This window comes from Pyrgilauda ruficollis, unplaced genomic scaffold, assembly GCF_017590135.1.
Source record: "Pyrgilauda ruficollis isolate IOZ18807 unplaced genomic scaffold, ASM1759013v1 scaffold165, whole genome shotgun sequence".
NCBI lineage: Eukaryota > Metazoa > Chordata > Aves > Passeriformes > Passeridae > Pyrgilauda > Pyrgilauda ruficollis.
This window is the reverse complement of record NW_024515320.1, coordinates 1,282,297-1,300,000: the sequence shown is the minus strand read 5'-3', so window position 1 is coordinate 1,300,000 and position 17,704 is coordinate 1,282,297. Positions and strand designations below refer to the sequence as shown.

Here is a 17,704-nt window from a genome sequence, read left to right as displayed (position 1 = left end):
AAAAAAATTAAATACGAACGGGTAGTAGGAGAAAGAGAGCGAGACGGGAAGGGAGGAAAACCTTTCCCAGATGGATCCAACCCTCCCCAGTCTCTCTCCCGTCCCTTCCGCGCTACTTTCAGGGACTTTCCGCCGCTTTTTTCCGCCGCCGTTTCCCCGAGCATCCCCCCCTGCTCCCGGAGCGCCTTCCCCCCCTTCAGATCTCAGCGTGTTTGCTCTTGACTTCATCCACTAAGTCAATAGTTTGGAGATGCCCTCATCCTCAGAGGCCCGAGCCCCCCGTGTCCCCTCCCTGTTTTCTGCGGCGGATAATGGCAGCCTTTTGTCGTGTAATCAAGCTCCCGAGGGGTTGGGAGACAGATATAGATTCTTGGCATTTGTCGGTGAAAATGAAAGCTGGATTAGGCAGAGGCGGCTGCACACTCCATGGTAAAGGACAACAACTATTCCCCCATTGAAAGTCCCATTCTGGTTTGGTTATTTTATCTCTAAAAGTTGTTTGTATTTCTAAAGTGGCCATTGAGGCACTTAGAAAGTGTAGCAAGCTGTAAAGCCGCGCTCGCCATGAAAGGCGGGCGCACAAAAAGGAGCGGGGTTAAGGGGAGAAAACAGAGCGGGGAGAAAAAAAAATAAAATAAAATAGCGGGGAGAGAGGAGGGGGGCGGCAAAAGAGTTTAAAAATATCAAATTCGACCGGGGGAAAGTTTAAAATCGCCCAGAAAACTCGCGGGGCTCCGGCAGCCGCAGAGGAGCGAGGCTGCGGCGCCGCTTTTCCCTTCCCAGCCGGGCAGGGGGAAAATCACCCCAACATTTGGGGTTCCCTGCGGATTTGGGGGTGCGGGGGTGGTTTTGGCTCCTGGCAGTTGAGCCCGAGCCCGGCTCTGGGGTTGTTTTATCCCTTGAGGCTGATCCCAAGCGAGGAATCCCCGCTTTGCTCCCTGGCGGGGCTCAGCCGGGCCGCGCAAAAATTGGGGAATTTCTCCCTCTCCGCTCCGTGAACCTGGGAGCGTTTTCCCTCTGGAATGGCGGAGATTCGAGAGTCTTTTTGGAGTTATTTTTATAGAATTTCACCCAAAAAGCATCCCTTGGGTTTCACCACCCGAAGTTGCTCCGGCTCTTCCTCTTTCTAACCCCCCGCGGTGAATTTGGGAAGGCAAAAACCGCCTGGTTGGGTTTGTTTATTTAAACAAAAAAAAAAAAAACAAAACAAAACAAAACAACCAAAACAAAAAAAAAGCCACCAAAAAACAAACAAACAAACAAAAAAAAAAAACCGGCAAAACAAACTGTCTGTCAAAGCCCGCAAACTTTCCTCCTCCTTTTGCCGAAGTTTTCGGGCGTGGAAATCGCCGCGATCCCGCTGCGAGCGCAGCGAGCCCCGCGCGGGGGAGGCTTTGCGGCTGGAAGGAGATTAAGGGGAAAAAACTCCGGGAAAAAAGCAGCGGAGCAGCCAGGTACAGCCCAAATATCCGCATTCCCGGGGAAGGAAAGGGGGGAAAAAAGCTTCAAATAGCTCCATTTGCTGCTTTTCAGCATCAAACGGCGTCTTCTGCGGGAGGGAGTGGGGATGGAATTTCAAAATAATTAAGTCGCCGCACGGGGAAGAAAAAAAAAAAAAAAATCACGAATCCCTCTGGATAACGTCGGCCTGGCGCGGAAGGTGAGATAAAAATGTATGAATAAATAGCAATATTGCTAAAATCAGCACGGCCGCCGCTCCCCGGATCGTTTAGGGCCGTGCAGGAGTTGGTGGTCATTAATTGAGGACCCCCCCCCGGCCCTTCAGGGCAGCGGCTTTTTCCTTCCCCATCCCGATGCGGGGCCCGATTTAAACATCGCTGTCCCCTGGGTGTCCCCTGGGTGTCCCCGGGGTGTCACCTGAATGTCCTCCGACACCGAGGTGTCCTTTGCACCCCCATCCTCTCCTTCCTGCCTTTGAAAACGTCAAAAACCGCCAAATTAGTCGCGATTAAAACACACACTAGGCTCCGCGCGGGTGGATTTTTCTCCGGGAAAAACCAAAATCCTGCCGGTCCCTGCGGAGCTCTGGAAGTTCCCCGGGTGGTTTCAGGAGCTTTCTCCCAACTCCGAGCCAGCCCAGAACCACCCGGGTGCTTCCAGCTCCTCTCCGAAAGGAGCCGCTCCAAAAGCGGCTGCTGGAATCAACTTTCGCCCCTTAATTCCCAATAAAAATGCAAATCGGCGCGTCCCGACCGCGGGAATAAAAATAAATTAAATAAATTAAATAAAGGACGGGGTCGCCCGGCGCTGCCGAGCTGGGGAGGGCAGCGGGGCAGGGGCGGTTTGGAAAATCGCTTTTTTCCCCCCTCGGGTTTGGGCACGGCGGTTCCACCCCCGCCCCCCTCTCCCGGAGATGTCCCCGGGTCGCTTTGATCCGGGGCTGGGGACAAAGGCGGCTCTGAGGGTCGGGGCCGGGGTTCCCCCGGGGCCGGGCAGCGCTGCCCGGGGTCAGCCGGGGGCTCCTTCCAATTTTAGCACCAAAAAACCCCCGAGGGGAGCACGAGGAAAACAGAGAAGGGCTTTTCCTTTTCCTTTCCCTTTTCCTTTTCCTTTTCCTTTTCCTTTCCCTTTCCCTTTCCCTTTCCCTTTCCCTCCCTCAGCAGGACCGGGCCCGGGGCAGGGGGTGGGAAGCGGGAGGGGAAGGGAAGGGAGGTAAAAATAGCGTGTGGGGCCACGGAAACATCCCCGGGGCGAGCGAGCGTCTTTTGGGGTCAGGGAGAGTCCTTTGGGGTCAGGGAGTGTCCTTTGGGGCAGAGAGAATCCTTCGGGATCGGGGAGTGTCCTTTGGGATCAGAGAGCGCCCTTGGAAGGGCACAGCAGAATCCCTCGGTGGGGCACAGGGAGATCCTTTTGGGGCAGAGGACGAGCCCTCAGTGGGGCAAGTGACCTCAGCTTGCGGGGCAGCAGGACATCCCCCAGTGGGGCAGGGGACACCCCATATGGGGCAGGGACACTCCTCTCTGTGGGGCAGGGGACAGAGGACATCTCTCTCTGTGGGGCAGAGGACACCTCTCTCTGTAGGACAGGGGACAGCCCCTATGGGGCAAGGGACACCTCTATGGGGCAGGGGACACCTCTGTGGGGAGGGGACACTCCCGTTCCGCCCCCGTGGAACCCCAGTTTTCCCTCTGCTCCCAGAATCCCCCCGGGATCGCTGCCGGCGCAGGGGGAGGTGAGGAGCATCCTCGGGCTGGGACATTCCCACACCGGCCCCGTCCTTCCCTCTCCCGAGGAAAACATGGCTCTGCTTTTTGGGAATTCTTTCCCAACATTTCCCTGGGAAAAGCCACGCTCCCAAAACCTCCGCCAGCCCAAACGCTCTGGGCGGCCGCGGAGTTCAAGCAGAGAGCCCCGCCCTGCCCCGCAGAAGCGGAGATACAGAAATTCCAAATGATATCCCAGATTACATCTCAAATGATATCCCAAGCTATATATGTATATTCCCAATGCTATTCCCAGTGCTATCCCTATGATATCTCAATGCCATTCCCAGTGCTGTCCCAGTGCTATCCCTACACTATCTAAGTGTTATCCCAATGCTATTCCCAATGCTATTCCCAGTGCTATCCCTACACTATCTGTTATCCCAATGCTATTCCCAATTCTATCCCAATGCTATTCCAGTTGTATCCCAATGCTATCCCCAACACTATTTCCAACGCTACCCCAGTGCTATCCCAATGCTATCCCAGAGTTATCCCAATGATATCCCAGTTATATCCCAACACTATTCCCAGCACTATTCCAGTGCTATCCCATGCTATTCCCAATGCTATCCCAACGCTATTCCAAACACTATTCCCAGCACTATTCCAGTGTTATCCCATGCTATTCCCAATGCTATCCCAGCACTATTCCAGTGCTATTCATTCCCAATGCTATTCCAAATCCTATTCCCAACGCTATCCTATCCCAATGCTATCCCAACGCTATTCCCAGGACAATTCCCAAAGCTATTCCCAGTGCTATCCCAATGCTATTCCCAGCACTATTCCCAACGCTATTCCCAGTGCTATCCCAATGCTATTCCCAGCATTATTCCAGTGCTATCCTATGCTATTCCCAGTGCTATCCCACCACTATTCCCAATGCAATCTCAATGCTATTCCCAGTGCTATCCCAATGCTATCCTAGCGCTATTCCAGTGCTATCCCAATGCTATCCCAGCACTATCCCCAATGCTATCTCAGTGCTATCCTACGCTATTCCCAATGCTATTCCAAATCCTATTCCCAGCGCTATCTCACCACTATTCCCAGTGCTATCCCATGCTATTCCCAGTGCTATCCCAATGCTACCCTAGGGCTATTCCAGTGCTATCCCAGCACTATCCCCAATGCTATCTCAGTGCTATCCTACGCTATTCCCAATGCTATTCCAAATCCTATTCCCAGCGCTATCTCACCACTATTCCCAGTGCTATCCCATGCTATTCCCAGCGCTATTCCCAAGGGAGGAGCCGCCCCCCGTCCCGTTCCGTTCCCGTTCCCGGAGCCAGCCAAGCACGAAACGCGGCCTCAGATCGCGCGGTGCCGCCAGAGCCGCGGCCGCTAATTAACGGCGCGAGCCGCTGTAATGTGATGAACTTCCCTTTGTGGGGGAGCGCTCCCGATAAGGGAGAGCAGCCGGGATCAAAGGCTCGCAGCGGCTCCATTTCCTGCAGCCGCCGCCGCTTTCCCTCGCCCGCCTCGGCTTTCCCTCGCCCTTGGGTTTTGCTCCCAGACCCCGCTCGCTCTCCCCTCGCCAGAGCGTCCCGAGGGGATGCAGCTCCCTCCGAGATCTTCCAACACTCCCCGGGGAGCTCCAAACCCTTCCCGAGGAGCTCCAAACCCTTCCCCAGGAGCTCCAAACCTTTCCCCAGGAGCTCCAAACTACCCCGAGATCTTCCAGCCCTCCCTGAGGAGCTCCAGACAACCTCGAGGAGCTCCAAACCCCCTCCGAGGAGTTCCCAGGGAATGCAGTTCCCCACGAGGAGTTCCAATCCTCCCCAAAGAGCTCCAAACCCTTCCCGAAGAGTTCCAAACCCCCTCTGAGGAGTTCCAAACCCCCTCTGAAGAGCTCCGAGCCCCTTTCGAGGAGCTCCAAGCCCTCGTGGGGATGCAGCTCTCCCCGGAGAATTCCAAACCCCTTTCGGGAAGTTCCAAACCCTCTCCGAGGAGCTCCCATCCCCAGCCCGAGGAGCTCCAAGGCCCCCTGTCCCTCCCCACAGCCCCGAGGGCCGTTCAAGTGCACGGGCCAGTCCCAGGCAGTGCCCCCAAACTGTCGCCACCACCATCATCATCATCACCATCATCCTCCCCATCCCCATCATCCCCTGCCCCTCTCAGACCCCGCTCCGCTGGCGGCTCCCGCCCTCCCCCCCACCCGGCCCTTCCTTCTCCCCTTGTCCCCAACTGCGGGTGACAAATGTCTTTATAAAGTGGCATTAGTGACATCCAACTCCTTTTGTGGCGCGGCCCCGCAGAGCGCCAGCCTTGGGATGAGCCGGGAATGAGGAGGAGGAGGAGCAGGAGGGGGTTTTGGGAGGGGGATACCCTGACCCTCCCTCTCCCCGGCAAAGCCGCATCCCCATCCCAAGCTCTGCTCCCTCCCGGAGCTGCACCTGCGCTTCCCAACTCCTTCATCTCTGCTTCTTCCTGGGATGAGGGGGCAGGAGGAGCCCCCCCAGACCCCAATTCCGGGGGTCTGCCTCCTGCCCTGCCCCCTCAGCGCTCCCGGCCGGGGCTCCCCTTCCCCCGCTCGGATCCCTCCTCTCCTGACCCTCTCAGCGTCTCCTCGCCCCCCAAAAACCCCAGAGCCCAAACCGGGCTGAAGTTCCGATTTAATAAAAAAATAAAATAAAATCCATTTAAAAGGCGACTAAAACCGCGTGGGGAAGAGGAGAGAAAAGTGGCAGCAGATTGAAACGGGCTTTTTTTTCTACTTATTTTTAAGAATAATGCCCATAAATACGGAATATCCGCAAAGCCCAGGTCTGCAGAGGGGCCTTGATTCCCTTTTTTTTTTCTCTTTTGTGGCAAACGCAATTTTCCCAAAGATCCTTCACCCTAATGCCGCAGCGAGTCCCTCCCCGCTGTTATGTGTGCTTTAAACCCCGCCGCGGAAATTCCCCTGAAAAATTTGGAAAAAGCTTCTCGTGGGGGTGGAATTTGGGGAGTGGGGGGTGTGAAACGGCGGCGGGGGAGGGGGAGGATGGGGAGGTTAATCCGGGTTTAACGCCGTGATGCAGTCGCAGGACCAGGGCTCGGCTGATTGTGTTATCTCTCCCCAACATTTGGGTCTCCCATATTTCACCCAGCCAAATAGCTGCGAGGGAAAAGTGCGTATGGAGGCACTCCTGACGCCTCAGGAAAATATGTTATTAATATCTAAATAACTTCCCAATACTGTCTCTAAATCTCCCCTTCGCCACTCCAGATGATGAATTCGTTTGAAGTGTTCTCCCGTCTCATCCCCCCCCCCCCCCGCTATTTTTTCCCTTTTTTTTCCCATACCCAGGCTTATTTCAAACTGGTAAATATCTAATTCCTTTAACCACGCTGCAGACACGTCTCTCCCCTCTCCCGCGCGCAATTCCCGCTTGGAAAAATCCTCCACGGGAGAGCGAGACGCAGCGCGGCCTGCGGCTGCTCCTTGAGATGATTTCGGGTTAAAAGCGGGGTTTTTTTGGGGAGATCTGTTTGTTTGCAGCAACCCCTGGATCACGCGCTTCCCTCGCAGCCTTTCCTGCCTTAATTCCGGCTCTGCCCCCTCCCTCCCGGCCCAATTAGGGCCCAAACCTGGGATTAGGACGAGATCTCCCCGCTTCCTGCCTGCGCTGCTCTATCGCGGCTGCATCTCCCCCCTTCGCCCCAAATCTGCTTCCTACCCGCCCTGGGTAATGAAATCACCTCCAAATTCCACATTAAAACGTCTCCGATGCGTTTCCTCTCCCGGCCGGGGCTCCCCACCTGCCTCTGACCCCTAGATTTCCCTCCCCGTTCCCCCTCTCCAGGATGGATCCTTTTCTTCTCCTCCAAAAAGGCGGGGGGAAGAAGGAAAAGCCCCCAACCCCAGCCGAGCCCCGATCTCAAACATCTCCCCGATATTCCTTCTCTCCCTGCCGTACAGCCGAGCCCCGCTCGCCGCATCCTTGTCTCAAGTTTGTTTTTTCAAACGCCTCGTGTTCGATTATTCCCGTTTATTCCCCTCTCCAGCCTTATCTCTCCTCCTCTCTTCTCTCCTCCCCGTCACACTCGATTTAGGCAGGAGTTTATCTTGCGAACATTTGCCGACTTTGTTTATGTAGCCCAGGTTCCCGTTCCCAAAAGCCACTGTTTGCCTTTGTAATTGTTATCTGTGTTTATTGTTGTACCTCATTTGTCTCAGCTTTTTTTGTGACATGTAAGCTCCGTGTGCGCCCGCATCCAGCCCCCCTCCTCCCTCTCCCTCTCCCTTCTCCCTGCGTTTTTTTCTTTATTCCTCTTCCCCTCTCTTCCCTCTCCTCTCGGCCTGAAATATGCACAGAATAACTCAGCCTAAAGCCAATGAATTGCTTGACACCTCCCTATCTCTTCTCCTGCCCCCCATTATTAGAGCTGATCCCGCTCGCAACACTCACAAATCCCGCCTGGGCTCTGTTTGATTAGATTGCCAACCTTTGGTAATCCCTTGATTTGATGAAGTGTCTGCTCGCGGCCCCCCCCGCGCTTCTAAACACACATTTACCGAGGAGCCGCGTGTTGGTTTTTAAACCCGCGCCGATTGTTCGCCGATAAATCGGCCCCGCAGCCCCGCTCCCCTCTCCCGGCTGGGGAACAAAGCCCCGGCCCAGCTCTGGGGGTCCCCCCGTCCCTTTCTGCTCCTCCCGAGCTCCCTCAAATTGGGCGGGACCCCCCAAACCCCCCCGCTCTCTGCGGCCCCCCAAAAACCCGGCGGGAGCGGCGCTGGCAGCTCCCGGCTGGAATTGTCCCTGTCCCCCCTCCCGCACTGTCCCCAGCCCCGGGGAGCCCCGATCCCATTGCTGCTCCCCCAAAATCGGAGCCCCGATCCCGCATTTCTCCCAAAATCGGAGCCCCGGTCCCGCCTTGCCCCCACAATCGGAACCCCTGTCCCGCTCCTCTCCCGCTGTTCCCCCAAAATCGGCCGAGGGCACAAACTTGGGGGGCACAGAACGAAGGGGAGGGAAAGATTCCCTAAAAATCCGCATTTTCACCCCAAAAACAAAACCCGGGTGTCCCTGGGAGCATCCCTCGCACCCCGCGGGGCTCCGGGGGGGCTGCGCCGCCAGGCCCCGCTGCTGCCCGGGGGGACACGCCGGGGATGGGGGGACAGGCCCAGGGTGGGGGCGACACACCAGACACCCCTCCGGGTCTGGTCTCAATTCCCTCCGCCCCCTCCCGAGAGGCGCTCCCCGAAATTTTGGGGTGCCCAAATTCCCCCTTCTGCCCCCCCCAGCGAGGGAGAGAGCGGCACATTCCCCTCCCTAATAAATAACAACAACCCCAAATAATAATTATAATTATAATAAATACTAACAACAACAACAACTCGCTCTTAACAAGGATATATATATATATATATATATATATATATATATAAAATAAACATACATTAAAAAAATAAAAAAACCCAAAGTGAAGCCTCATGAATATCCGCCCAGGGCTAGCTGGAGTGAGCCGTTTAAAGATGAAAGTGCAAAGAAATAAAGGCTCAATTTAATCTGCCTTAAAACCCTTCAACTTAACGTTTGTGCTGGGAACTCAGAGAGTGAGTACTGATTGGGGATAAATACATTTCTTAGCATGCCTTGGAGCTATTACACCCTTCTCCAACACAGCTCCCTATTCAACAGCCACAGTTTTCATTACCAGCTCTAATAAGTCTTAACATTATTAAATGCCAAGCAGACGATAGAAAGAAACAGGCGCAGGGTGGAAGCTTTCTTTCCCACTTAAAAAGAGAGAGCATTTAGGGCTGTCTTCCCCCGGCTCCCCGCGAGGAGAACCCGCCACGGAGCGCTTGGCAGCGGCGGAAAAAAAAATAAAAAGATTGCCCCCCCAGCGAGGGAGAGAGCGGCACATTCCCCTCCCTAATAAATAACAACAACCCCAAATAATAATTATAATTATAATAAATACTAACAACAACAACAACTCGCTCTTATGGCAGCGGCGGAAAAAAAAATAAAAAGATTAAAAATAATAAAAAAAAAAAGCAAACCCAAAGTTTTTCGCCCCGTTCCCCCCGCAGCTCTCGGAGGGAGAAGTCGCGTTGGGCGCAGAAATTGAGAAAAAATTCCCCCCCCGCCCTCCCTCAAGCCGTGCGAGGATGGGATGGTTTTAGTGGGAGCCACCTGGAAATGAGAATTGGGTGGAGGGAGAAACAGCTCTGAGATTTTAATTGCGGGATGTAAAATCGCGGTGTTTTCCGGCAGAAACTGCGGGTTTTTCATGCAGAAACTGCGGTTTTTTCGAGCAGAAATGCGGTTTTTTCCCCAGCAGAAATCGCGGCGTTTCCCAGCGCGCAGCCGCCGCCCGCCAGTGCTTTACAAGCGGGCTCATCAATTATCTTAATTGGGGCCATTAAAACTTTCCCAGGCGTTAAAATCCGCCGGGGCAGCGGCAAATTCGGAATTTCGGACGCTCCTTTTGGAGATGCGCATCACCCAAAAAAAGCCCCGAATTCACGCCGTTTTTAGGGGGGATTTCTCCTCGGCGTGAGGATAAAAATCCGGGAATTGCGGAGAAATTGGGATTTCTCCGCGGGGCCGGGGCATTCTGCGCGCTCGGAGGGAGCGCGGCGCTCCACAGGCTCCGGCCGCGGGAATTTGCCCAAATTAGCCCCCTTTCATCCAGGAACGAGGGCTCGTGTTTGATTTGTCCGCGGCCTCACCCATGAAGGAAGAAGGGAGCGTTTTGTTTTGCCTCTTGACACGCACTTCTTGCGTGCTAATCAGGGATAAAAAGCTCCCGGCTCCTTCATTCTTATTTTTCCATTTGTTCTTTTGGGGGTGGCGATGGGGAAAACACGAGGACGGGGGGAAAACCAACTCAACCCGCGCTTTCAAAAATAAAGATATTTTTCCCGAGAGGCGAGCCTGGCTGAAAACACAACTTAACCCCCCCCCCCACCACAAATCTCCTTTTTCCCCCTCTTAATAAAATTAAAAACACTCCGAAAGTGAGCGGGGGGAGCTTCTGGCGGACACAATGGCCCCGATTTGCAAATGAGCATCGCCCCTCTCCCAAATCACAGCAACATTTTGCAGCGTCCAACGGCTCTGCCTTTCTGCAGCAGCCGCTCCGATAATATTACAAAACTATCTAACAGCAGGGAGTTTTGAATAATTTATCTCCCTTTCTTCCCGTCCTCGGCCCTTTGTCCAAAAGTTTTTCTCCTCCTCGCGGAATTTTGAATGAGAATGGACGCGCCCTCCCTCCCCCATCCCTTTACTCCATTTTTGAGGCAGCCTCGGGTTTTCCCCCCTTTTCCCCCCCTTTCTTCTTTTTTTTTTTTTTTCCCTTTTTTTTTTTTTTTTTTTTTTTTTTTTTTTTTTTTTTTTTTTCCCTCCGCTGTTTGCTTTTGTGGTCAGGAATCTTTTCCTTATAAAGCTTCAATAGACCCCAAGGTCTTTGTAAGTGAAGTTCATCTTCAAGGTTGGGAAAAGAGAGGGGGAAAAAAAAAAGGATCGGATCCTTTAAAAAAAATAAAACAAAATCCCTTTTGTCACCTTCATTTCCAACTCCCGTGATGGGGGCTCAGGGGAACCTTTTCTGCCCCAAAATCTCTCCCACGTGTCCCAAACTGGGGGAAATTCGGGACTGGGGGAGAATCCCGCTCACCCCGAGAGCGGCGATGCCACAAATCCCCCAAAATCCCAGCTCCGGCTCAAGCCCAGCCCGTGCTCGCTTGACACCAATTCGGGAGAAAACCGAAAAATCCCAACTCCCCTCTGCTCGGGACTCCCAAAATCACCGTTTCCCCCCACCCCCAAAAAGGCGCTCGTTTTGTGCCCGAACCGAGCTGCTCCAATTCCCCGATTTCCCTGACCGATCTCACGGACGCTCCCCCAAAATTCCACCTTTTCTTCGGTTTGTTAGAACCACGGCGCTGCCCGCGCTCCAGTTCCCACCCCCAACCCCGCATTCCCAGCTGGGAAAAGTTGGAATTTTCCTGCCAGCGGGAGAAAACGCCGCGCTCGGGAGGTGATAACAGAGCCCCGCCACCGGCCTGGCTCGGAGCCTTCCCCCGCCTGAGCTGGGAGGATTTTCCCTGGATCGTTTTCCCTGGATCGTTTCCCCTGGATCATTTCCCCTGGATGGTTTTCCCTGGGTAATTTTTCCCAGGATAATTGGGGGGTGCGGCGCCGCTCCGGGGACCCCCCCGTGTCCCCTCGGTGCTGGCGGCTCCCGTCCCTAATTGATATTGATCGGCGCCATCGGTCACCTGTCAGCCCCGGTTCCAGGGGACCACTTAGGCGAAATCTGTTTAACAAATTCATTTACGGCCTCCGAGGTGCCTCTTCCCCCCCTCCGGCCATTCCCGGCCCTTTTTATGGATAATTGATCCCGAGCAAAGCACCGACAGCTCTTCCTCCTCCTGGCAGCCCCGCTCCCTGCAGGGATTTTTTGGGAAGAGCCCAACTCGGCGGCTCTGGAGCCACCCCCGGCGGGCAGGGCCGTGTCCCCGGTGTCCCCCCCGGCGCGGCGCGGGGACGCGCGGTACCTTTGTCGCCCAGGATGCCGTCGATGCTGTGCTTGGCCTTCTTGTCGCCGTCCTCCTCCTTCTTGTCGCAGTCCTCGTCCTCCTCCTTCTTGCCGAATTTGATGCGGAGCACGCGGCTAATCGAACTCACTAAACCTCGGACAGTCAAAGGCAGAAAGGCGAGTATAAGCTGCCTGCGAGGAGCGGGACCGGCCGGGAATGCCGCTCTTCCCGTGGGAATGCACCTGCCGCCGCCGCCGAGCCCCCGCCATTCCCAAATTGGGATCCGCTGGCCGTCGGCCGAGCGGCACCGAGATGTCCCAAAGTCTGGGAATGGGCCATCCCCAGGTCACCACACGCTCTGTCACCGCACAATTCCCAAATTCCCCCCAGTTCCCAAGCCGGGATGGAGCTTCGGGCCTGCTCTGGCCCCACAGAGAGGCCCCAAAACCCGGCGGGACCTCAGGGCCGAGCCCCGCCGAGCCCCCGGACCCCAAATACGTCCCTGCAGTCCGAACTTTGGGGTGCAGCCTCGCTGCCCATGGATCTCGGCATCTCAGGATCTCATGGATCCCTGGATCTAATGGATCTCAGGTCCTCATGGGTCTAATGGATCTCTCGGGATCTCATGTGTCTCTGAACCTCATGGATCTCCAGATCTCTCGGGATCTCTGGATGTCTGTATCTCAGGATCTCGTGGATCCATAGATCTCATGGATCTCTGAATGTCTTGGGATCTCCTGGATCTCAGGCTCTCCTGGATTCCCGGACCGCTCGGGATCTCTACCCCATGGGGACGTTGCTGCACAACCCCCACGGCGCAAATCCCAGCAGGACCAACGGGGCTCCCCTTTCCCCCTGGATTTGGGGGGCGCCTCTGGGGGTCTCCCCCTACCCCAGCATCCCCCAGGCTTTCCAGGGAGCCGGAAAAAGTTGGGAAAAGGGCTTGGTTGGGGTTCGGTTTTGCAGCAGCCGGGGCACAAATCACCCCCAGTCCCGGGCTTTGCTCGGGGCGATTTTCCTCCCTCCATCCAAGCAGAGCTAGGAGGGTGTTTGGATGCTCTGGAAAACCTTTCCCGCGGGATAACCATTCTCCCGCGGAGCCGGGGGAGTGTGGCCAAGCTGCCTTCTCACCTGAGGGCACCGTGCTGCGGTCGCAGTGGCCGTCCTTGAGCAGCCGGTCCCGGATCTCCCAGCTGAACATCCCGGGGTTCTCCCGCTTGTATTCCTCGATTTTCTTCTCCACGTCGGGAGTCGCGACCTGCTTTTGTGCCCAAGGGGCGCCGGGGTGTCCCCGCGGGGCGGCCAGACGGGGAGGAAGTGAGGGAGAGCAGGGGAAAAGCGCTTTTAATTCAAAAGAAGCAGCGCAGCTCAGCCTGGCCCGGCCGGGCTGCGGGGTTTGGGGTGGAACATGGGGATTGGGAGCGGGGAAAGGAGGGCAATAAAGCTGGGAAAAGGCCCTGCTCCCCCAAATCCTAAAAGCGGGGTCTCTGAGAGTCGAGAGAGCCGGCAGGGTGGGATTACCCTGAGCTCCGGGGAGGCGGTGCAGGGAACAATTTTTAGGGTGTTTATGGGATTTCCTATTCCCAAAGAATCCCGAATTCCCTGCTCCCCACACCCCGCCTGGATCGCTCCAACGAGCATCACTTGTTGCACGTGGAAGCCACAAAAAAGAAACCGCTTTAATCCATCCACCGCCTCCAGCTCGGGCCCCGCTTTCTCCCCATCAGAGGCCAAAAACCGCAACTTTATTAAAATCCTTTTCCCCCTAAAAAAACAAAATCAACAACAACAACAAAAAAAAAAAAACAAAACCAAAACAACAAAAACAAAAACCAAACTAAACAACAACCAAAACCGCTGGGAAAACTGTCGCTGCCCCACCAAAACAAGGCGGAATTTTGGGGCGCGGTGCCCGCAGCGCACTCACCCTGGGCTTGCTGCCGCCGATGGCCCCGGGCCGGATGGATCCGGTCTCCTGGTAGCGGCAGAGGATTTTGGAGACGCAGCCGTGGGAGACGCGCAGCTGCCGGGAGATCACGCAGGGCCGGATGCCGTGGTGCGCCATCTCCACGATCTTGTGGCGGATGTGGTTGGGCAGCGGGCGCCCGTTGATGAAAACCCCTCCGAGCTGGTTCACCCTGCCCTGGCCCAGCGGGGTGGACACTGCGAGGGACACGGGGGGGAAAACCCGACCCAAAAAAAACCGGGAAAAAGTTAAATTAGGGGGGAAAAATCCGGCGTGTCCTTCCCCGCATCTCCCGCTTCTCTCCCGGGGTTTGGAGGTTTGAAAGAAGGGGGAAAGTCTCGCCCGTGCCCTGCGGTCTGTGCTTATCCCTGTGTTTGTTTATCCCGGTGTTTGTTTATCCCGGCACCACGCGTGAGGTTTTCCCATGGAAAGTGGGAAAATAAAAATCCCCCCCGAGCCGCGCGCCCCATCCCCGAGACACCCCCCGTGTGTCCATCCCTGGAAATTTGTCCGGATTTGGGGTTTCACACCTCGGTTTGAAACCATTCCCGGCGTTTTAAACGCGAAGAGATCCAAACCCGCACAACAGAACGCTCCCAAAACTTCTCCTTTCTCCCCCCCCAAAAAATCTCGCCTCGCTTTACGGAGCTCCGCTTTCAAACAAACTTTTGGAAATCACCTCTGAAACACTCTCGGGGACCTTTTTTTGGGTGGTTTTGGGTTTTTTTTTTTGTGGCTTTGGGGGGGATTTTACTCCGCGGCCGCTTCGCTGCTGCCTCTCCGGGCGCGGGGGCAGCGGCGGCTCCTTCGCCCCCTCCCCAATTTATCGAACACCTCGCGCCGCAGATCTCGCAGATTAATACGATTTCACAGGCTGGAAATTAAAGCGAAAAGGAGGGGAGGCAGGACGGGAGGGGGCAGAACTCAGCTGGGTAATTTGCGCGAGGCTGGAGGGGGCGAGCGCCAGGCGAGGCGAGGGGGGCGGATTTTTATTTCTTATTATTTTTTTAGATATATTTTTTTTCCCCTCCCCTCTCTCGCTACAAAGAAAAGTCGATTCCAGAAATTGCCTGGCGATTTAGCGAGAATCATGCACCGCTAATTCCGAGTCACTTTGGCCGGCGCTCCCTGGATGTATCATTATCGACAGATAACACTCGAGTGGCCAATTTTACATTCAAGAGCCGCTAAAAGCGCCGGCCGCTCTCTCCTTTCATTATTCCCAGTCATGTTGTGCAAATATTGTTGTAATCCTTTGATCCTTTCCCTTGCCGTCTGTTTTACTTCATTTGCTACAGAAAAGCACTTCAGCAAATCCCCGCGCCCTGTGTGTTTTGCAGCCTGCGTGGTTTTCCGCGGGTTTGCCATTCGCCACTTGAGCACGGGCGGGATGAAATTTTCTCCGCTTTTAATAAATGCGGCCAGAGGGGTCCCGGATAGAAATTTGCCTTTTTTTTTTTTTTCTTTTTTCTTTTTTTTTTTTTTTTTTGGGAACGTGTGTGCCTGGAAATAATCGCCCCCCGCGTGACAAAGGCACGGCGGAGGGAGGATGGGTGACACTCGGCGAGGTGACAGCTCCCGAGTCCCCGCTTCGCCAGCCCCGGCCAAGGACATCATCCCGGCTTCCCGCTGCTCCCCGGATCAAGGTTTTTATTCCTATTTTCCCCTCCGAAAAGTTAAATCCCATCAGTTTGGTTGTTTCCCCCCTCCTTTGACGCCGAGGTGAAATTGTCGGGACGTTGAAAAACCAACCCTCCAGAAAAAACCCAATCCCCCAAAAAAAACCACCAAAGCGGGAGAAGCTGCCCCAAAAATCCTGCGGGATGCCCGGGAATACTCGAAACACGGGAAAACAGCTAAGCGAATCCCGGGAATTCGCGGGGAGCGCGGCGGGAAGGGGCTGGGTAAGGGGTGAGAAGTTGGGAGAATTTCGGGAAGCCCCCAGGAGCGGAGCTCAGCCGCACCCCTGCCCCAAGGGCACCCGCGGGTGATTCCAGAGGGATGGAGCAGCGTTTTTCCAGACCCAAAGAGCCCCCCCAGGTTATTCCAGAGGGATGGAGCGGCGTTTTCCCAGACGCTAAGGCCCTCCCTGGATGATTCCAGAGAGAAGGAGCAGCACTTTTCCAGAGCTAGGACTCCCCCCCGGTTATTCCAGAGGGATGGAACTGCTTTTTTCCAGCCCCCTCCCCGGCTGATTCCAGAGCGCTTTTCCAGGTTTTCCAGACCTACCTTCCAGCGGGAAGCCGGTGCGGGGGTAGTTCTGCCCCGGCGCCGGGCGCATCATCCGCGGCACCGTCCCGGGCAGCGCTGCCATGTCGGGGGGCGGCGGCGGCCGAGGGGCTCCGCTGCGAACCGGGGCTGGGGGGGACACCGGGCACAACCGGGGGGCTGCGGGGCCGCCTCCTCCGACCTTCCCAGCCCTTCCAGCGGCTGCAAAACAAGGGAGAAATCTGGGCTCGGAGCGCGGAAAAAAAATAACCCCAAAAAATTATAAAAAAACCCCTAGAACGATTCAGAAAATAAGCGGAAAAATCGAAATGCTGCAAGGCTCGGGATGAAAGGGGTGGGGATAGAGGGGGGATCACCCACCAGAAATTCCCGGGAAAGTTTGGGGGCTGTGTCCCGAGCGGCCGCTCCGCTGGAATGTCACCCGGGAAGAGCAGGCACAGCCAAAGTTGCTTGGGAGCTGGGCTGGGCTTAGGGCTGGCTCAGGGCTGGTTTAGGGCTGGCTCGGGGGGCAGAGCGGGGGGAGCCGCGGCCCCCCGGATTCGCTCCGTGCGCTGCGGTTCTTCCTCCTCGCGGCGCGGCTGTGGCAGCGCTGGAGGAGGAGGAGGAGGAGGAGGAGGGGGCTGGAAGTTGCTCCGGCGGGGAAGTTGGGGCGGTGGGAAGGACGGGCGGGCTCTGATAGGCTCCGGCTCCTTTCTTTTATGGGAAGGGGGATCCGCGGCCGGCCCCGGCACCAATGGGAGAGGAGCCCCGCGCTCCTTCCCAGAGGGTTTTTTTGGGATGTTTTTGGTCATTCTCGGGCTCCTCATGGAAAGCTGGGGTGTCCCTCGAGCGGCTGGGAAAGATTTGGGGTGAAACAAAGCAGGGACAAATCAGGAATTGCGGCGTTGTAGGTGTTTGGGTTTTTTTTTTTTTTTTTTTTTTTTTTTTTTTTTTTTTGTGATTTTTAGAGTTTCTCCCCCCCAAAGTGGATTCCAGGAGGGGAAAGGCGGGCGGGGCATGGGCTGAGCCCGGCTAGGGGTGGGGGAATTGCGGCGTGGATTGAAAAATAAAATAAAAATTTAAAAAGCAAATTAAAAAAAAAAAAAACGGAGATAAAATAGGATTGCTAAAAGTTATTTAAAAACCCTAAAAATAAATGAAAATTAAAATGGATGGGAATTAAAATGAAGAAAATTGAAGCAAATAACAATTAAAATAAGTTTAAATAAAAAAAATTAAAAATGTTTGGAAGTATTGTGAGAAATTCAAAAGAAACACAAATTAAATAAGAAATAAATTAAATTAAAAGAAATAAATGTAATAAATAAATAAATAAATAAAATGCTCCTCGTCCCGCTCCCTCTGGGTGGTTTGGAGCCGCTTTTTCCCCTTTTCCTATCCCTCCCTGGGGGGTGTGAAAGGCTCACCCCGACCCCCCCGCTCTGTGGGGCCGCCTTTGGGACCGGCCCAGCCCAGGTGCCGCCCTCATTAATTAACAACCGCGTTAATTACGGGGCGGGCTCGGGGCCGGCCCTGGCCGGGCGGAGAATTCCCGATTTTGCCCCAAAAGCCGCGGGAGCTCTGGGAATGAGCGCGCAGCGGGACGTGACGCCGGCGCCGGCGCTGCCTTTTGTTCGCAGCTGGAAAAGGGACCCGGCCCCGCCGCCTCCGCCGCCCCCTCCCCAAAACCCCCCCAAAACTCCCCCGCAGCGGCCGCGCCAGCCCCGATCCGGACCCCAAAGCCCGGCCGGGCCCCCCCAGCCCGCCCCGCTCCTCCCTCGGCTTCGCTTTGGGGTTAAACCCGGCCTGGAGCCCAGTCTT

General features: G+C 55.4%; 1 protein-coding gene across 1 annotated transcript in view; it reads right to left on the bottom strand.

Moving 5' to 3' along the window:
- PAX7 (paired box 7) overlaps positions 1-16,269 on the bottom strand; it is a 102,532-nt gene extending 86,263 nt beyond the window's left edge. Inside the window, exons 1-5 of the mRNA XM_041463465.1 lie at positions 16,265-16,269; positions 15,905-16,105; positions 13,637-13,872; positions 12,841-12,970; positions 11,728-11,862 (exon numbers count right to left, since the gene is read on the bottom strand). Coding sequence (XP_041319399.1) covers positions 11,728-11,862; positions 12,841-12,970; positions 13,637-13,872; positions 15,905-15,989 — 586 coding nt within the window. The 5' untranslated portion in view covers positions 15,990-16,105; positions 16,265-16,269. The remainder of the gene's footprint in view (positions 1-11,727; positions 11,863-12,840; positions 12,971-13,636; positions 13,873-15,904; positions 16,106-16,264) is intronic.
- Positions 16,270-17,704: the final 1,435 nt, after the last annotated feature.